This window comes from Aulonocara sp. 'chitande type north' Nkhata Bay, linkage group LG15 (assembly GCF_057382095.1).
Source record: "Aulonocara sp. 'chitande type north' Nkhata Bay isolate Kocher_YH1m ecotype deep benthic linkage group LG15, A_spYH_male_GT1.1, whole genome shotgun sequence".
Classification (NCBI taxonomy): Eukaryota; Metazoa; Chordata; class Actinopteri; order Cichliformes; family Cichlidae; genus Aulonocara; species Aulonocara sp. 'chitande type north' Nkhata Bay.
Genome location: NC_141358.1, coordinates 21322700 through 21341351, shown reverse-complemented (window position 1 = coordinate 21341351; position 18652 = coordinate 21322700). Strand labels below are relative to the sequence as shown.

Sequence of the window (18652 nt, the reverse complement as noted above, 5' to 3'; positions counted from 1 at the left end):
TGACCAGCCGCTCCGGGGTCACTCAATCTGGATGCTTCTTGTATCAGATTATCTTCACATTTTTTGGTCCGTTTCATGTGTTGAAGGCCTGCCAGGAGGAGGCTGAGGGGAGGGCTGAGTGTAGTTGTGATTGTACATGTCTTCAGAGAGACCATGCGCTGCTGTGGGTGTATCCGAGCCGCTATGGCCAGGTTCAGCCAGCCCAGTGGGAATCTGAAGAAACTGGGAGGGATTAGTGGATGTGTGGGGTTTGAATGAGTGAGCGGCTGGGTTTCTGAATATGTACAGTATGGATGGCTGAGGGCGGGTATGAGGCAGGTGGGCCGACAGACCTCTGCGGTGCGTGTGCGTGTGTGTGTGTGTGCATGATGTGGGTATAAAGCATGTGGTTTTTGGGAAAAGTTGGAGGAGGGTGGGCAGCATTCCCCTAAACATAGTTTCCAAAGCAATGCTGGATGAAATGACAACAAAAAATAAAATTAAAAACCTCACAAAAAATAAATGAATCAAAACTGCTTCCCCAAAATAACTGAAACTTCCTGACGCACACTGACGATAACAACAACAACATGATGGGAGTCCCATGCTTCAGGTGGGTGGAGGCACGTAACATGACACAGCAACACATCACATAGGGTGGGGGGGGTGCACAGGATGAGGACATGCAACTGGACAACTTCATAATAAACATCAGAACAATCATAACAGCCTGAAAACAGTTTATTTATCTTAGAAACACCTAAATATTCTCCTAATTAACATTTAATCAAATCCCTGAGATTTCTGGGATGCCTAAAGTTGAAATTGAACGGTAAAATCTGAATAAATATGCATGTTATTTTTAAACAACCAGTGGTCTTATGGGTGGTTTGCAGCTCACAGGACAAATGGACCGCGCTAACGGTATCACAGTGAAATCAGCGGGCACGACACAAAGATAAAAAACAATGAGCATGTTTGATTAAACACGCACGACACATGTGGGTGGGTGAATGCTGCACCAAACCACTGGTCATTTAAAAATACAGCACATGTATTACATTTCATCTCTCATATTAACCTGAGTTACTAAGTGACATTGAAGACTAAGCCAACAAAGGCATGAAAGTAAAAGCTTTGGGAAGTTTTCAGACTCATTCATCTGCTGCACATTTTACCGTTACAGTGAAGATTTAGTTTAAAACAAAGCAAAGGTGCTTTTTTGGCAATTAATCCCACATTAAGTGTCCCATCTTGTCATCCATTCATTCGTTGCTTTTTTTTTTTTCCTTCTTGTATGTTCACGTATTACTAGTACTCTGAGACAGAGCTCACCTCACACTCTCGCTAACCCTGACCGCCAGTGAGAGGAAGCCCTTGTCCGCCGCTTGAATCCACGATCTCATTCTTTCAATCACTACCCGGAGCTCGTGGCGGCAGGTGAGGGTTGTAAAATGACAGCTGCATTTCTCGCTCTGCTCTCTATTTCCCACAACAGCTTAAGTAACTAAAAATCTCTTGCTTACAGAGGAAAACAGTTTGCTAAAGGCCCACCAAACTGAGGCTAGATACAAAGGATTAATATATAAATAACTATAGTTTAACTTTATAGTAGGACTGATAAAATCCTATTATCTGCAATTTTAATTGCATTTATTAGACAGTTAAGAGTGCACCAGGTAAAAGGGTCTGAATTCTTCCAAAGCATCTTCACATTCAGGGGTTAGACCGATGTGATGGGTTGGTATAGTTTAAAATCTCTATGAAATCAAGGTGTGAATGTACAAAGAATATAAAACGTAATTTCTTTTTACCAAAGTGCAGGCTAAATATGCAAACGAACTGAATTGTAAACACAGTGGCTACATTTTAGCTTACATTGACAACCTAGAGGAAAACGACATGCAACACTTTCAAATTAAAAGCCTTTTTCAGTAGGACTAAAAATGTAGTCCTTTGCATCATCTGTGCTGTAAACACTGTTATCTGGTAACAGGGGAAACAGTTTGCCAGTATATCTAAAAGTTTAGCACCTTTAAGTATAATCCAACAATCTGAATTAAAATTACATTAAATCTTATCAAATGCCAATATTTTGGTTCTTAACGGGAATTTTTGATGTTTAATGAGGATTTTTAAGGACCTTCTTTCTCTTATCATGCTAATAGCTCCTTGTTAGCATCGCGTACTTTGGTTTTATTGTGTATTAGCAGCTGGCTGTTGCACCCTAACAGGGGAAAAAAAAAAATTTAAGACAAGAGAAAGCTGCATAATTTTGTAGATTTGGATATAATGTAATTACTGTTCAAATATCGGTCCAACCCCTGTGTGTGTGTGTGTGTGTGTGTGTGTGTGTGTGTGTGTGTGTGTGTGTGTGTGTGTGTGTGTAAACCTAATCTGTGCTACACCTGAAGCTCTGACTCAGTAATACTTTAATAAAGGCACGAAGCATTAATTTTAATCAGGTCAGAACTCCAGCGGTTTCAAGGGCAGACACACCGACCTTCTCCTCGGCCTCTCGCTTGGCTCTCTCCTCCTCCCTCCACCTCCTCTCCTCCTCCTGCTTCGCCCGCTCCTCTGCCTCCCGCTTACGAATCTCCTCCAGCTGCTGCTTACGCCGCCGCTCCTCATCCTGCAACTGGTCACACACACCCGCGGGGAACATGCCGCAAGGCACGCATGCAAATGAGGAAAGAAATTAGTACGCGTGGCATTCACAGACACATAATCTGAGCACATTTTCTTTTGGATTTGTTCAACTGCACTAATATGTTTGTGTACAAATGTGAGGTAGAACTGCATTTGTCTCACAGGACTGCTCCTGGGGGGAGGAGCTGTGTGCACTGCAAACACACAGCACAGGCAGAAAGAAACAGACACGCACGCACGCACACACTGCTAAACATGCACACACCGACATGCAGCGACAACGACAACAGCAGCAGCAGTAACAACAACCGGAAAAGGGCAGAGCGAAAAGCAAAGACAGCCCCTCCTTTGGCTACTTAAGGTGTACTTGATTTCGTTTACAGATCATTAAATGTCCCACTGAGCAGCAGAGGAATAATAAATCAAGCGTACCTGAAGTAACTGCAAGCTTAATGGGCTGCAGCAGAAATATTCCGAAAACCATCCCGACAAACCAAGTGCAGCATGGCGACAAACGAAACAAACACACCCATTCTAGGGCTGGATGGTGGTTAAAGGGTCAGTTTAACCAAACGTTCGCGGTGGTATCTGTCCACAAAGAAGCTCCAATAAGGCTCCCCGTTTGCTCCTTTTCTAATTCTTATGCAGGATATATTGTTTTGCTTGAGTCGTTTCAATTTGTTTATTGAGTGAATTTTATATATTTTTAATTTCTTACAATTACTATTTTGTCTACACTTTTCTTTGTCTTTATATTTCCATTAAAAAAAGTTGTATTTACACTGTAAAGGTTTTCCAGTAGATTTGAAGGCAATGCAGTCTTCCTTCTTTATTTTTGTTATTTGTTAATATTTGCCACTATTGCATTAGGGTAAATATGGTAACTACATCATTCTAGGTCATGGTCAGGTCAATGCTATGACCCTGGTTAAATAAAACTAAATCTGTCTATCAATCATTTAACCACAAAGTGATGTTCTGAAGCTGTAGTGTCTAAAAATGTCTGGAACCTGCAATATAGATAATTGCCAGTAGGGGGCAAGAACTTTCCTGCAAAAACAATTGTATAGAAGTCTACGAGAAATTGACCCTACTTTTGTTTCTTCTTTTACCCAATTAAACACTTTCCTGATGAGTTTGTGGTCTCAATCATTAGCCTTAATGCTTGATTAGTACAAAATGTGTTTATTTTGTATACTAGGATCTAGTTTTAGAGTAAAAACTCTTGTTGTTAGCTTATTAGTCCTAACTCCATGTCCAAATATGAGTTGGACATTGAGTGTTTTTAAGCAAAAATGATGATCTAAAGCACAGCTGTTGAACTCCAGGCCTCAAGGGCCGGTGTCCTGCAGGTTTTAGATGTGTCCTTGATCCATCACAGCTGATTTAAATGGCTAAATGACCTCCTCAACATGTCTGGAAGTTCTCCAGAGGCCTGGTAATAAACTAATCATTTGATTCAGGTGTGTTGACCCAGGGTGAGATCTAAAACCTGCAGGACACCGGCCCTCGAGACCTGGAGTTCGACTCTCCTAAAGGTTTCAAAATTGTACTTCACAAACTAATGGATCTGAGTCTCTGGGTGGCCAAGTCCATCTCTTATGTACATTTAATCAAGTAAAGCAAGAATTAGCTAATCTAATAACTTGGTTGAACAGACCCTATACAGAGAAGACAAAGAGGCTCAGCAGGTCACACACAAATGGATGGATGGGTAGACAGACGGATGGATTCATGACCACCACGACAACATGATGTGGCCCTTCGCAGGCAGCGCAGGGGGCTCGCAGGACTGTCATGCATTGGTCTCGACCCAGATGCCCCCCATGATGCATTCAGCCATGCAGGCGCCACCTCAATATGTACTCAAAACATCACTGCTGAAAAGAATCACACCAACCGCAGCTCTGCTAATCTGAAAGCATGGACAGGTTTGGTTTGCAGTTATCAAACACCAATATTTAAGCAGCAGCTTCGTTCACCGTCCCCCAGCAGGTGTTTTGAGTTGACAAAGAGATGGACAGCTTCCCCAGCCAAACAACATCAAGCATCCTAGGACCAACTGCTCGTTAGCTAATCATGGCCCAGTCCCGTCTACCACCACGACCCCCGATGAAACGACAACAGCAAGCCCAGATGGGTAGGGAGAGACACGGGCAGGTGGGAAGCCCAGACAGGAAACAGGAAGTGATGTAAGGGCAGGGAGAAGATACTCGTCATTAACAGGATGAACATACCAAGTCTAGAACAGAGATAGCTGGGACAGCAGTCTGCTGCTGAAGAGGAAGAAGAAGAAGAAGAGAATAGAGAGTGAGAGAGGGAGGGGAGATAGTTGGAGGAGGAAATACCCAAATACTGAAAAGGAAGGTGAGGAGGAGTTAAGACTAGATTAGAAAATCGAGGGAGGAACTAAAGAGTAAAACAGAGATAAGAGAAGAGCAGGGGAGGACATAGAATAAAGTGAAAACATGGTTTGGTCTTATTACTCTGTTGATGAGAAGCTTTTAAATCTAAAAACTACAGAGCTACATCTTTAACGTTGAGCTCATCGTCCCATATTTTTCTCTTCAACTTTATCAATGAAGCTTTGGTAAAGTAAAATAGTCCAAGAAGTTTTTACTTCTTAGAGAAAGTTGTAATTTTGTGGTATTATCCATTTACTGTAAGCTAACTAAATGTCCACTTTTAGTCATGAAGACCTAAACTAGACCCTGTTTACACTTAGCTTAAAAATACATTATGAACAATCTAACACAGGTGTAAAAGACCACCGAGGAGCACTACCAAACCTTACTGGTGGTCTGGGACCCACTTCAGAACATACCTGTGGTAGTGTACATACTAATGCACACGTGGGGAAAAAAGTCAAACAAACCTCACTCAAACAACCACAAAGAGACACAATTATCCTAAATCAGCAATAACTCCTCACTGCAGTGATGCACATTAGATGACTGGACAGCATTTAAATGGATTATTTTATGTTAGTAATACTGTCACAATAACCTCTAACCACGTTATCCAATGTTTTACCTTTTGCGCACTTTATCCAGTTCAGTACTTGGGAACAGTACTCATAGACAGTAAAAAAGACTTTATCTGTGCCCCCATTATAAATTACTTTGACCAACCACTGTGAACAGCTGGAAACGCCTGCACATTTCTATTAGTGTCTGAAATATGTTTCTGGTGTATATGAGCCTAAATTCCCTTCCTAAGCAGCCAAAAGTCCCAGATTTTAAAACCAAGTGTATACCAGTCTTCAAGATGAATAAAGTAGTTCAACAAAGAAAAAGAACGCAGCAAACCAAAGACATAAAAAAATAAAATAATTCACACAGTCAACCAAACTCTGAGATTCATCCACAGCTACTAAAGACACCCACGTTCCGCATCCTAAAATATCCAGTCAAAGTCTGGTAAAAGTCAGCTACAAAACAGTTACCTTCACTACAGAGCTACTGGGAGGAACACACAGCAGATCTACACACGACCCGGATGAATGCACAACTGATGTGTCTGAACCTAGAAAAGCACTTTCCTCCTGAGGTTTCGACACACACTCAGGCTCGTGCTGGATGACTCGGTGAATTCAAACACCCAGCATAGTCTTCACCTTAAAAATACTGGATATTTGATATCCATTGTAGTGCAAGACCTGTGCTTAAATAATCAAAAGGCTGCACATGTGCAGCGTTTGCTCAAATAAAAGTCACATCCACGAGATGTGAAAGCAGCTTTAACGACACTGCTGCCGCCTGCCCTCCCATCCACCCCTCCAGCCAATCAGATTTAAGCAGCTCAGCATGGCAAAGCGATGATAGAAGCATGTTGCAGATGCACATTGCAGGACATTCATAGTGGGAGCCATTTTCCCTTCTAGCATTTGAAAGGCGGTTCTGTTTTCCCCCCCATCAGCCCGATTTCCTGCGGCTCGCCCTGAACTCTGAGCTGATGGGTAGTAACGCTCGAAAAACAGAAGTCAGAAAGTTTGATTTCTGCCAAAGCAGCCTTTGCACATGATACGATTTCGACTCCCTCCTTTTCTTTTTGTTAAGAAAAAAAAAAAGCACCTTCCCTACTTCCTTCAAATGAACTCATTTTTCCCCCTCAGTCATTTCCTTCCATTTCTTACCCTGGCTCTCTTCTCGGCCTCCAGCCTCTGCATGATCATCACGGTGTCCACGTCTTCATCATCCTCCTCGTCCTCCTCGTCGTCGCTCTGCTTGGACTCCTGCAGTCGTTTCTGGAACTGCCACTCCAGCATCAATTTCCTGAGGCGGTCGTTTTCTTCCGCTGTTCGCTCGGGCTTTGCCTGCAAAACAAAATGATGTTTAGAAACTGAAGTCGTCTTACCGGAATAAGCCACAAGGTCATCTAAGTATCAGAACGGGGCACCGGCCAGTAGCTTTTACAGAAATCCAGCTTTATGTCTTTGGTTAAACCCTGCTCTATCCACGCATAGATGCAGGAGTGGAAAGAGTGTGAGATATATTACCTCTCTAATAATCATATCTTTTATACTTTTGTGTGATGCAACATTTACACCCTGCACCTACCACTTGATATCAATATCTGGTGAACCATTTCTAACAATATCTGACCTAATTACTTTCTTTTGAATGATCTTTACTGGTTTTTACCATTAAATATTTCCTACTTGAGGCAAGAAGATAAAATAACAGTTTGCATAGCAGTTTTGATCATACTCTTCCACAATATCTTCATAATGTCAAGTCGATCACATTAACTCTGCTACTTCCTTCTAAAACATGATCTCTGATTTCAAATCACTCCTCCCACTGTTGTGAACAAAAGTACCTGCAGCTCCTGGATTTCCTTGTCCAGCAGATCCACGATGTGAAGCTGCTGCTGTTTTTCGGCCTTCTCTCGGGCATCTCTCTTCCAAGGATCTGGAGACAGACTGTCGCTGGACGTCAGCTCCTCCTTGCTGATTGTGATGTACTGCAGGTCTCGCCTCTCGATGGTTCGCGGCTGCTGCTGTGGAAGCAGCTCCCTGATCACTGTGTCCATGCCTGCAGGCATATTGAATACTAGTTATTACAGAGACAAGACTGGTTTATTTGTTTAAACAAGAAGTAACTAATACATTTCTTGTTACCAGCAGGGTTGGAGGCACTAGCAGGAGGAGGTACAGCAGACCGCGGCAGACTGGCCAGCTTCTCTGGTCTGGGTGGAGGAGGCTGAGGCTGTGGGGGGTGGTAAGGCTGAGGTGGAGCCATGGAGGCCACAGGGGGCTGGTGGTGAGGAGGAGGCATGGCTCCTCCGTTGTGAGGCTGGACGGGCATGACAGGGTTGGCCCGGATCTGACCCAACTTCCTCTCCTGCTCCCTCCTCTTCCTATCCCTGGAAATGCATCAATATCATCATCATTAATACTCAAAATCAGATGCATAAATGTAGCAGTATGACATCACCTTGTTTTGTTTTTTTAATTGAAAAATGGGAATCCTGTACTAATACGTTTTTGCTTTTAGAGAAAGTGCCATTTAAAAGGGTGACTTGGCCAAGGTCTTAAAATGCAACAAGCATAAATGCTTGTCTACATCTTCCCTCAGAAATAATAAATAGCAAGCCGGATATAGTAAATAGTAAATAACAAAGATGCTTTTTTTGCTAACATTTCAATAAACAAAACAAGCCCACCTCTCTTCCTCAAGCCGAGCCTTCTCCTTCTCATACCAGCGCTGCTGCTCCTCTCTCTTCTTGCGGTCAGCAGCTTGCTGAGCCGTTACTGGGTTGATAGCAGCTGGAGGGGGCGGAAGCGGTAGGTCCGGCTGTGGGTCGTAGGGTTCGGGGTAAGCTGCTGGAGGTGGAGGAGGAGGAGGGGGCAGGTCAGACCGAGACGGCGGCTGTGCCGAATGCGGTGGCACGGTGTGAGGGGCGTTGGGCGTCTTCCATCTGCCCGGGCCGGTCTTCTGGTTTTGGGTCTTGTTCGAAGAAGAGGAGGACGCGGAGAAGTTGAGATGCTCCTGGCTTGATGTTGATGACTCCAGGGAGGAGGACACCTGCGGCTGTGGAGCCCAGTGGTCGGGCCCTACCAGACCTGCAGACACAAAGAAACACATGGTCACCTGCTTGACCAGGGACACCAACTGCACAGTGGTTTCTAAGCCTTTAAACCTCCATGAAAAACCAGTATCAGTACCTCTGAACCTTCTTAGCCTAAAAATGAATTTTATCACTAATGTTGGCACAATACTTTAGTACTAATCAGCTTTCTGAAGAAAGATGGAGGCTTGGTGATGGTAAAACTACAGAGTGTTTTTCCTGGGCATCTGCAGTCCAAAACATTAGATTTTTATATTTATTTTTAAAGTGAAATAACTTACAACTTAGTTATTATTTTTGTTGTTGTTTTCATCTGATGAATGTCAGAAATGACAGCACGTCTGATTTGCTATGCTTTAGCAAATTGTCTTTGCTCTGGTCCTTGAATTTAATATCATGATTTGTGTGTTTTATGTAATCATGAAGGATAATCAACTTTTAAGGGACATTTGGATGCTGACTTTAAGATGCTGTATAATCTGGTAGTGAACACACTAACAGGTGCTGCGGTCCTTTTTCTGTCATCCTCTCTGATCCGATCTGAAGTCAGGTTTTCCTTCTTACCTCCAGGTGGACCTCTCTGGTATTCGAGATCTCTGTGTGGGTAGTCCAGGTCCCGGTGCTGGTAGTGTGGCTGCATTCGCTCATCTGGCCTCATGCCTCCTGGTGGTGGATACAAGTCCTCCTGAGAGTGATTAATCCGCTGCAAAGCAATCAAAACATTAAATATTAGATGAGGAAAAGTATGCGTTATAAAAGGAGAGAGGAGGGGTGGTTGGAAACACAAATAATCAATATCACCTCAATCAGCTACTTATTACATTCCCAAGTTTACCTTAGAGGTTATTATGTAGGCTCTAGTTTGTCTGTTTTATTATGTTATCTTAAATTGTATTTCTAATGTTTAAATATGTTTTTCAATCCTGTGACACTTTTTAAGCCTTTGCATATGCAGATATAACCACGGTGACTCATAAGAGATGGAACAAACGATGCTCAAAACTGGGAGGACGAAGATGAGAGGAGCTCACAGCCAGAAAAGGATGGAGAAGGAGATGATGATCGGCTTGTCAACAAGCTGATGGCTTCAAACATTTCTGTGTCACCAAAATGTGATTTGGAAAAACACATTGATGAATAATAAAACTTTACTAATCTTTTTGGGTCTCATAGAGCGTTGTAACGCCCAGAAAAACAGTATCTGAAAAGTATCTCAAGCTTCCGTACCTGCATGCTGTTGTTGTGGATGTTATCGCCCATGGGGAGGCGATCTCTGTCCTCCATACCCTGCCAGTGTGGTGGGGGCCCCTGCTGCCCTGGTCCCACCACCCGATCCTGGCTCTTGGAGGCTGGGATGGTGAAGTACTCCCTGGGATATGTCTGAGTTGGGATGGGGTAGGCCTCTGGGCGGGGAGGAGAGGGCTCATCCTGAGGAACAAAAAACAAGCGTGTGAAAAAAAACAAAATATTTTGAGATGGTTTTCCAGGAATAAACAAGACTAAGCCATAAACCTGATAAATGATTTCTCATGTCTGCTCAACATACCGAGTGTGCTCAAATGTTGTGTCACTCTGCTGTTACATTTCCCATAAGGGTAAGGATTCAGTCTGATGGTTACTTACGTCTGCACACAGGTTCCCGGTGGAGACGGAGGTGATCTTGGTGCCAGGTCCTCCGGGGTACACTGATTTGTTTGCAGGACTCTGGCTCTGATCTGAAGCAGAGGCAGGAGAAACCATTGCTTTAGTGCAGTAACAAAAAAACAAAAAGTCTCACCAATACACAATTACTGAGGAACAGAAGAATGAAAATGGTTGCTGAAAATATTTTCTTTTCTTCTGAAAATAAATATTTTTCCAGCAGCAGGAAAACTGGCTGCTACTGTGTTTCTAAATCAGGGTGGAGTAGCTACAGAATAACATGAGGGCGGTTTTATTTTTTTTCCTATTTCCTTTACTGCCCACACCAAACGCTGTTGACCAGCGATGGCTCAATGGATCAATTGTTTTATTTATTTTTTTGCATTATAATTGAACTATGAATGATTTTATGCTCTCCTCTTAATTGATTGAGCCATTTGGTTTCTGTTTCATATTTTAATTTATGGTACTGACCTTTTGCCCTTTAGACTACTTTGTTACAGATATTTTACATGCTGTAAAAGGAAATTCCCAGCTTGTAGCATAAATTACATATAATTTGTTGGGATGTGAAATACCATGAAAGGAAGATTTCAAACATAGTAAAGAACAATGATTTTTTTTAATATAATTCATCTGTTTAAACTGTATTAAAGCTTAAAGTTATGTATTATTAGTGATGTGGCTGCTTTGAGTTACAGGTGGGTGCCGACACTGTGCACTTGGCTTTACCTGCAACAATTCAAGCCAAGTTTTAAATGTGCTATATAAATAAAACTGACTTTATTAGGTATCCATGTACACATGGAAAGTTTGCTATTATTGATAATTTAGCAGCCCAAGCTCTTAACCAAATATGACCATATCCGATTCCAAAACAGACAACACTGTGACAGCAAACATGGCCAACTAAAGGCTTTAAAACAATGCGCGACATCCCAGTGGGTACATCCTTCTTAAATATACAGTCTGTAAACCAAATAAGTAGGAATGGTTTCATTATTTTGTGCAGAACTAAAGTTAAAGTTCACCTTATATTTGTGGCGGAAGAAGAGGAATTATTAAAATGACACTGTAATAAATAATTAATAAGCAGCTTTCTTACTGGCTACGTTGGGGCTGGAGCGATGGTCGGCTCGGTTCTTCAGGAGCCGGTCTTCTCCGCTCATCTTCTTTGGCTCGGGGTAAGAGTCCCAGCCGGGCTGCGGGCTCTCTGGAGAGCCGTTCTGCACCGAGCTGTTGTACAGCTCGAAGCCTTCACTCTTTGGTCGCATTTTCCCGTTCTTCTCACGGCCTCGGTCTGACGCTGGAGGTGAAAGAAGAAACAGGAGCAGAGGAAAACAGTTAAAAAGAAAAAAGTGAATCTTTGTGTTGCTGCAGTTTGTCAGCCTTTGTTCTAGTCGAGCTTGTGTTTGTGTTTGGGCCCAACTGATTTCACCTCTTTGGAGTCGTTTGTTGTCTCAGACCATTTTAAACACACATCAAAGTGCTGATCTCCTGCTGGGGCGTCTGTAATTGTGACTGAAGCTAATTTAAAGGCATTTAAGTGTATTTTAAACATAGGTTCATATAAAATCCATACAGCACAGCTACCAATTTGTTTCTTCTTCTGGCTTCACGCCATCGTTCTGTGAGAATCTACACTCCTGCTCAGCTTGTCCAGTTTCCTGTAACTAAAGACCGTCCTTCGACGTCTGCTTGTTAAACGTCTCTGTCAGCGGTGCAAGAGTCTGCGGTCGAGGGAATTTGGGAGAAACACGCCTTCATCGTCATCGTGGACCACAGACTGGCCCGGCCAGAACGCTTCCTTAATGAACCTGGGGTCACCGCTCAAGCAGACAAAGACCAGCGCAGAGCCAGACAACCCTGTAAACTCTGCCATGCACGTGTGTCTGCACACACACACAGCTGGCTCTGGCCACAAGCTCTCATTATATCCTCCAGTCTGCTAGCAGGATTTTTACTGTGCTGCAGAGGAAGACAACAAGGACACACTGTCTGGACAAGCCTGCTTCTTTTCCATCATCCACAACACCAAATTACTGGCACACCCTTCAGTGGGACCAACAATAGTTCATTCATTACCACTTTTAAATACTTTAGAGAGCCGTGTTTGTGGCCGTTTTTAAATGCCTCTGAGGGTTGTTGATTGAGGTAGAAAAATGGCTTCATTATTTTTAAAACTCCTAATGATTTTATTCATTTGTGTCTTACTACCAATCCTTTAAAAAAAAAAAAAAAAAAAAGAGAAGAAAACAACCTTTGTATCTATTAAAAAAAAATAGATACAAATATTACATTTATACCAGAATTAGAGAAAAATCAGCATGCGTGTGGAAAAGGTTGAACCCAAGACAAGTTTTTACATCTATCTGTACAAATAATGGCTGAAATAGTTGAAGACAACTAACCAGAATTCAAAATCAATTCTCAGTTGATTTAATTTGATTAATAAGCCATCAAAGTTATCAATAAGTCACAAAGATTTCCACAAATCATCAGCGCTTCCAAAATTACATCCAGAACCATACACCAGAACTTTTAGTCATGAATAAAATCCTGCTTCTTGTGTGTGCGCTCACCTCTTGCCATCATTGGGCTTGGCTGGTTGAGGAGGGTGGCCAGTCCGTGGTAAATGGCTCCCTGCTTGGCGACTTCCAGAGTGACGACTGAGCCCGTCCTCGTCATCAGCTCTGCCGCCCTGAACAAGAGGGGGGAGCACAAATTACAGAGGGACACACTGAGCCAAGTTTCTTTGCAGCCCCTCCACAGCCCCACTCTCTGGGACAAACTTAGCCCAGTGTGGAGTCGCAGTTGTGGCTGTCTAAGGGTTTCATAATTAAAAAATAGGGTAGAAGAACAACACAACATTTTAGGCAAACAGGAATTTATAATCCGCATCTGTGGCGATCCATACCACAATCAGATGAACTAAGATGTATACATACATTTAAATTTAACTGACTGTTTTTTCATAGACAAACTTCAACTGTGTGACTTGTGATTATGTTTAATTTGGCTTATTTAGTGGCAGTTTATCAGGTGGCCACATGTTTAGGAGCGGCAACCTTGATTACCATTATTAGGTACCTGTAGTTTTGGTTTATGATCACCTTTTATGCTGATCGCTGTCTGTTTTTTGGATTACTTTAAACACTTCAGGGATTTAAAGCATGTCAGACAAGAAGACCTGACCTGTGTCTCTTTTTAGTTTGTTACTGAAGTTGCTATGGTGCAGTTTCCTTGTATCCACGTGATAAATATAATCTGAATGTATTGTACTAACTGGTGTTTTTTTTAGCTTCGACATGTTTCTTATGTAAGGCAAAGCGGTTAAGATATGACACATATAGAAAAGAATGTGATTGTATAAGACTGAGACCACAGAGCGATGAGGTACTAACACGGGATGAGGACATGACTGGAAAAAATTAAAAAAAATCAAAGTACCTTTTTTGGTAAAAGAACGTGTAGACAGACAAGGTTGTATCTAACACCCAGGTGGCTACAGAGGTTTATTCTAAGTTATTCTAAATTATAAAATAAAAGTTTTGAGATTTTAATTTTGTACCAATTTTCTTCCAGCTTCATTGTCAATATTGTTTCAAATATTATTAAAGTTTGTTAAAAAGGAGCAAATTCTCACAAGGTGTTTCATGTTTTGCCTGAAAAGTTCCTGAAATGTTGATTGAACTTCACTAAAACACAAATTTCATATCATGTAGACATAATGGTCTTAATAAGCCTATGCACCAGAGCCTCCTGATGCTTGTTGGTCGAGCACATTGTTTTTTGTTCAAATAAAAACATTTTGAGTGGGAAGTCTGGACAGCTCTGCAGCCCCCAGTACTGCTGTGAGTTAATAACGGGAAGAACAACTGCCTTTACTATGAACCAGAGGAGGCAGGGATTATATTTGTCACTACCAGAGACACGCTTCATTCCAACTTTGGCTCCAATGCTGATGTGTCACTCAGACACGCACAGGATGCCTGCTATTATGTGTTACATGTCCCTGTGTATGGAGTTTTAACCTAATCCTATAAATAGTTGTAGGGCAGAAGCTAACTGTTTGACTGGAAGTGATTCTGGGAATGTAACATCAGCCCCTTGGCGCTGAGGGGAAAACAGGCTCCAAATCCATATTTGGAAACATCACAGCTTTACATACACATCTATGTCTGACAGAAAGGGTAAAAATCCCTTAATCTCTACTTGCTGGGAGTTGAGATTACCACGCTATGATACCATGACAAAAACTCGAAATCTAGAAAAATTAGTTAATTGCTTTAGCTGCTATCTGCATGCTAAAGCAATTAACTTAATGATCTGTTAATCCAGTTTGACTCTTTGTCACAATGCAGGTAATAACACTAAAAATCAAGCCTGTGCATGTCAAGCAAGAGGAATAACAGGATTAATCTGAATGGGGCGTTAGCCACCGCGTGCTCTGGTGCTGTTTCCAAAACTCACACACGCACACACACACACACGCACGCACGCACGCACGCACACACCCTTTTTCTGCTCGAGCTGCATGTTCCAGACGTGCTGGAAAATCCGTGTGTTTACAAGGACCAACGGGATGCAACGACCTCAGGATGTCTTAACCCTGAGGTGAAAAGTAAATTATCATGCTGACGTGCCGCTGAATGTTTTCTGCTCCTAAAATAACATTAAATGTCAGTTTCATCATCTCGTGACCATAAATGCGTCACTACAGCGCGGTAGGTGGTTAAATATATAAAAAGAAAAACACTATTTACACCCTGCTGCTTCTTTGGGGTCAATCATAAAATTGTAATTTGCTCGTGTGTGCTCAGGATTTCCCAAATTATTTCTGTGGATTAAAAAAATGTTGCTGTACAAGTTTCTCACCTCTCTTGCGATAGGCCGACTAGACTCCGCCCATCAACACTCAACAACTGGTCACCTGCCGCCAAACGACCATCCTGTGTAAACACAAACAGACGCACACTCACACATATTGATCACATCCTGATTCTTTCTCCTGTTTTCCGTCGTAGTTTTCATACTGACCATATCAGCTGCTCCGCCTTTGACAACAGACTTGATGTAGATGCCCAGCTTCTCCTGACCAGCACCCTGCAGAGAAAAACCAAACACAGTAAGTATAATGTTCATAAACCTGCGGGTGAAAAAGCGAATGGTTTTCATAAGTGCTTCAGTTTTTATCGAGTAACTCGATTCATTCCTAACACAAAAAGCAGACACATACAATTACCACAATTATTTACTGTAAGTAGGGAAGCACTTTGAATGCTCAAACTGAGTAGAAAGGCCCTATACGAGTACCGGTACATTTATAATTTTCATTTCATCCGATAATGGTTATAAGTTATGACTGGATCGGGTGATCCTGAACTCATTTGAGCTGCTACAGGCTCAGGCTGGGAGAAGATGCATTTAAGTGCCACCACAACATGTTATTAACCTGGGGTCACAGCACATGGCTGCATCTCTCTGAGCCTGATTCCTTTTAAAATAGAGTTTTTCCTTCCCACTGTTACCAAGTGCTTGCTTAATTGTTGGGATTTTCTGTCTAATACTCAGGAGTCCATGCACTGCAACAAAAAAAAAAAAAAACCTTAAGGCAGGGGTCGGCAACCTGCGGCTCTTTAGTCCTTATACTGCGGCTCCGCAGTATGTAGCTGAAGTGTATTTTATTTATGCTAGTTCTTTTTTTAACTTGTAATTCTAAATTGGAAGATTATTTTGATATTGAAATATAAAAATAAAATTATATTTTATTATTTTTTCATCGCTCAAAATAAGCGTCACACTCGCAGAAGCCGGTGTAACCGCCGCAACGCCGTGCATATATCAAAACTTTCAGCCCCAGATGGGCCAATTATGGATCTTTGTATCCACATTATGTCAGCAGCTGTTCTCCACCGTGAGCTATGTTAAAGACAAACACCGCTCACGCCTCACAGATGACAGCTTACAGTCCTGCGTAAAGATGAAAGTGACTTCGTACAGCCCTGATTTGCAGGCGCTGTGCGCAGAGGTTCAGGAGCAGAAGTCCCATTGTAAACATATCACGGCAGACCCGACGCTGTTTGCATGAACATGCTTTTCACACACAGTTGCTGTACGCATACAGCCGGCTGTAGCTTTGCAGCTCACAGCCCGACACACGCCAACACAACAGCAGAGAGAGCACAGACCTTAAGGCGGCGAGGCGTGATTGCGGGTGCAGCTCAGGTTCGTCCGCTCCCCTGCAGCAGCGCTGCAGACCACGCCCCATCACACACATTAACCAGGCAAAATACATATTTAGGCAGAATTTTGAAAATATCTATCTTTCTTTTCTTTTTTTTTAGCAGCATAGTGCTTTTTTCCGCCAATTATTTTTTAAAAGCCAGGCCAAGGCTCCAAAAGCCCAAAGGCGATAAAAGGGTGGCGGCTCACAACAGTTGTTGTTTGCTACATGGATCATTTTAGTTCAGCTGGGTGTCTTTCCTTTTGTTATATTTCGTTAAGAGTTCAAAATGTGTTAATTACATAAATAAAATATAATTTTCTCTGTAGCACTTCATGGGTTTCATAAGCAACACACCTTAGTTGTTCACACAAAGCATAAAGGTAAAAAACAATAATTACAGTGTTATCTTCATTTTAGATGTCAAAAAGTATTTGCAGCTCCCAGTGTTTTCTTTTGCATGGAAACCGGGTCCAAATGGCTCTTTGGGTCTTAAAGGTTGCTGACCCCTGCCTTAAGGTGACTTTTGTTGTAAACTGGAGCTACATAAAGTAAATAAAATTGAAGAAGAAGAAGACAGTTTCATTCTCATGATGAATTCTAGACGATCAGATGCTCCCTTGATGTTGTAGCATGAGGGATAAGAATGCAAACATCTCAAGTGGTTAAAACATTTGCACAGAGCTGTACTTAATCTCATAAGTGTGTCTCCGTCCTGCCTTTTTTCAAACCTGCCTATCTTAGCCAAGAAAGTCAGGGAATTAAAACATCCATCTCAAGAAGGAACTGTTATACAGTCCAATCCTAATGTGTTGAGACAGAAACGGTGACTGAAGGTCTGGACCTGGTAGGAGTCCAGGATCAGCAGGTTTTTATTAAACACACATTTAGATCTACAAGTTGATGCTGAACAGAACCAGGCTGGATTGCAAAGCTGTCATTTCCTGAACTATAGCAAGTTCACTCACATGTCAAACTGAAACTCTTCAAGACATTTACTGCAGTCAAACACACTCAAAGGCTTTGCTGTACGCCTGTAATATTTACAGCAAAAACAATCACATCTCTCCACAGGATTCAGCACAGATTAAGTTTGTGTCAAAACATTTTCTTTAAGTCAAATCTTTTCTTTACAAAGCATAGCAACAAAGATTTTTTTTCCAAAACGAAAGAAGGGGGAGGACAAACACGTGCTAGTGTCAATGTGCTCACAAAGCCCAGAGCTCCTGTCGACGCGTTCTGACTGTATGTGTAGTTTTCCTGTGAAGTGGAGAGCGCTGGCTTACTATCAAACTCTATCACACGCTTTCTTTACCATCAACGCATGTTTATCCTTGGAGTTTGTGCAACTGTTGAACCAGAAACCATAAAAATATCTCAGCAGTCTTTCTTTGTAGAGATCGTGCTGTGCAAAGTATGAAACTATTTTCCACCGCCAGCACTTCAGGATTTTCTTAAGTGAGGATAAATTAAGAAATGTTCTCTTTTTCTTTTAAGAAGCAAAGAAAACATATCTGACAATCTTGCTGATAAAAGACTGGAGACAAGTCTTCATACTTTCAAGCCAGTTTAAGAAAATACAGCTTAAAGGCGACCCAAAACATCACAAGAAAGGTTCAAACGCACAACCTCCACATTAAGAATCACAGCATGACTATAAAGTCACTCATAAAACTGTGAAGTGGGTTAAAAAGACTTCTAATTGCTGCCATTTGTCAGACCTGGCAACGTGGCAGTGTGTCTGTGTAAAGCCACGTCTTATGAAAAAAACAAAACAAAAAAAACAAAACAGGGGTTGCACTCAGGTTAACAGCTCTCACTGATAGCAGGTCACTTTTATGAACTGATTCATGAGCTGTGGTTTAGAAGACAAAGACTGCAGAACAAACCACAAACACCTGGAGGAATGGAGACATTTCAACGCTAAAGTTTACCCTAAAATCAAAGGTTAATGTGTTTTCCCTCTGGCCTGTAGTGCTATTCACCCATTTAGGGCTGCACATCACCAGCCCATCTTGGCCTTCGATGAATTAGCACTCAGGTTTGTTGCAGGCTATGGTGACATTATCCTCTGTTGCATGCACA

General features: G+C 42.1%; 1 protein-coding gene across 18 annotated transcripts in view; it reads right to left on the bottom strand.

The window, feature by feature from the left end:
- The window catches only part of afdna (afadin, adherens junction formation factor a), a 118829-nt gene that overhangs the window by 10054 nt on the left and 90123 nt on the right, over positions 1-18652 (bottom strand). For 11 of the 18 annotated variants that reach the window (XM_086264909.1, XM_086264910.1, XM_086264911.1 and 8 more), the window contains 13 exons: positions 15382-15447; positions 15220-15293; positions 12924-13042; positions 11447-11647; positions 10324-10415; positions 9928-10128; positions 9265-9403; positions 8296-8695; positions 7751-7995; positions 7450-7664; positions 6764-6943; positions 4866-4904; positions 2483-2617 (listed from right to left, as the gene is read on the bottom strand). In XM_086264909.1, coding sequence (XP_086121035.1) covers positions 2483-2617; positions 4866-4904; positions 6764-6943; positions 7450-7664; positions 7751-7995; positions 8296-8695; positions 9265-9403; positions 9928-10128; positions 10324-10415; positions 11447-11647; positions 12924-13042; positions 15220-15293; positions 15382-15447 — 2106 coding nt within the window. The remainder of the gene's footprint in view (positions 1-2482; positions 2618-4865; positions 4905-6763; positions 6944-7449; positions 7665-7750; positions 7996-8295; positions 8696-9264; positions 9404-9927; positions 10129-10323; positions 10416-11446; positions 11648-12923; positions 13043-15219; positions 15294-15381; positions 15448-18652) is intronic. The other 7 variants (XM_086264918.1, XM_086264919.1, XM_086264925.1 and 4 more) reach the window with 2 other exon arrangements.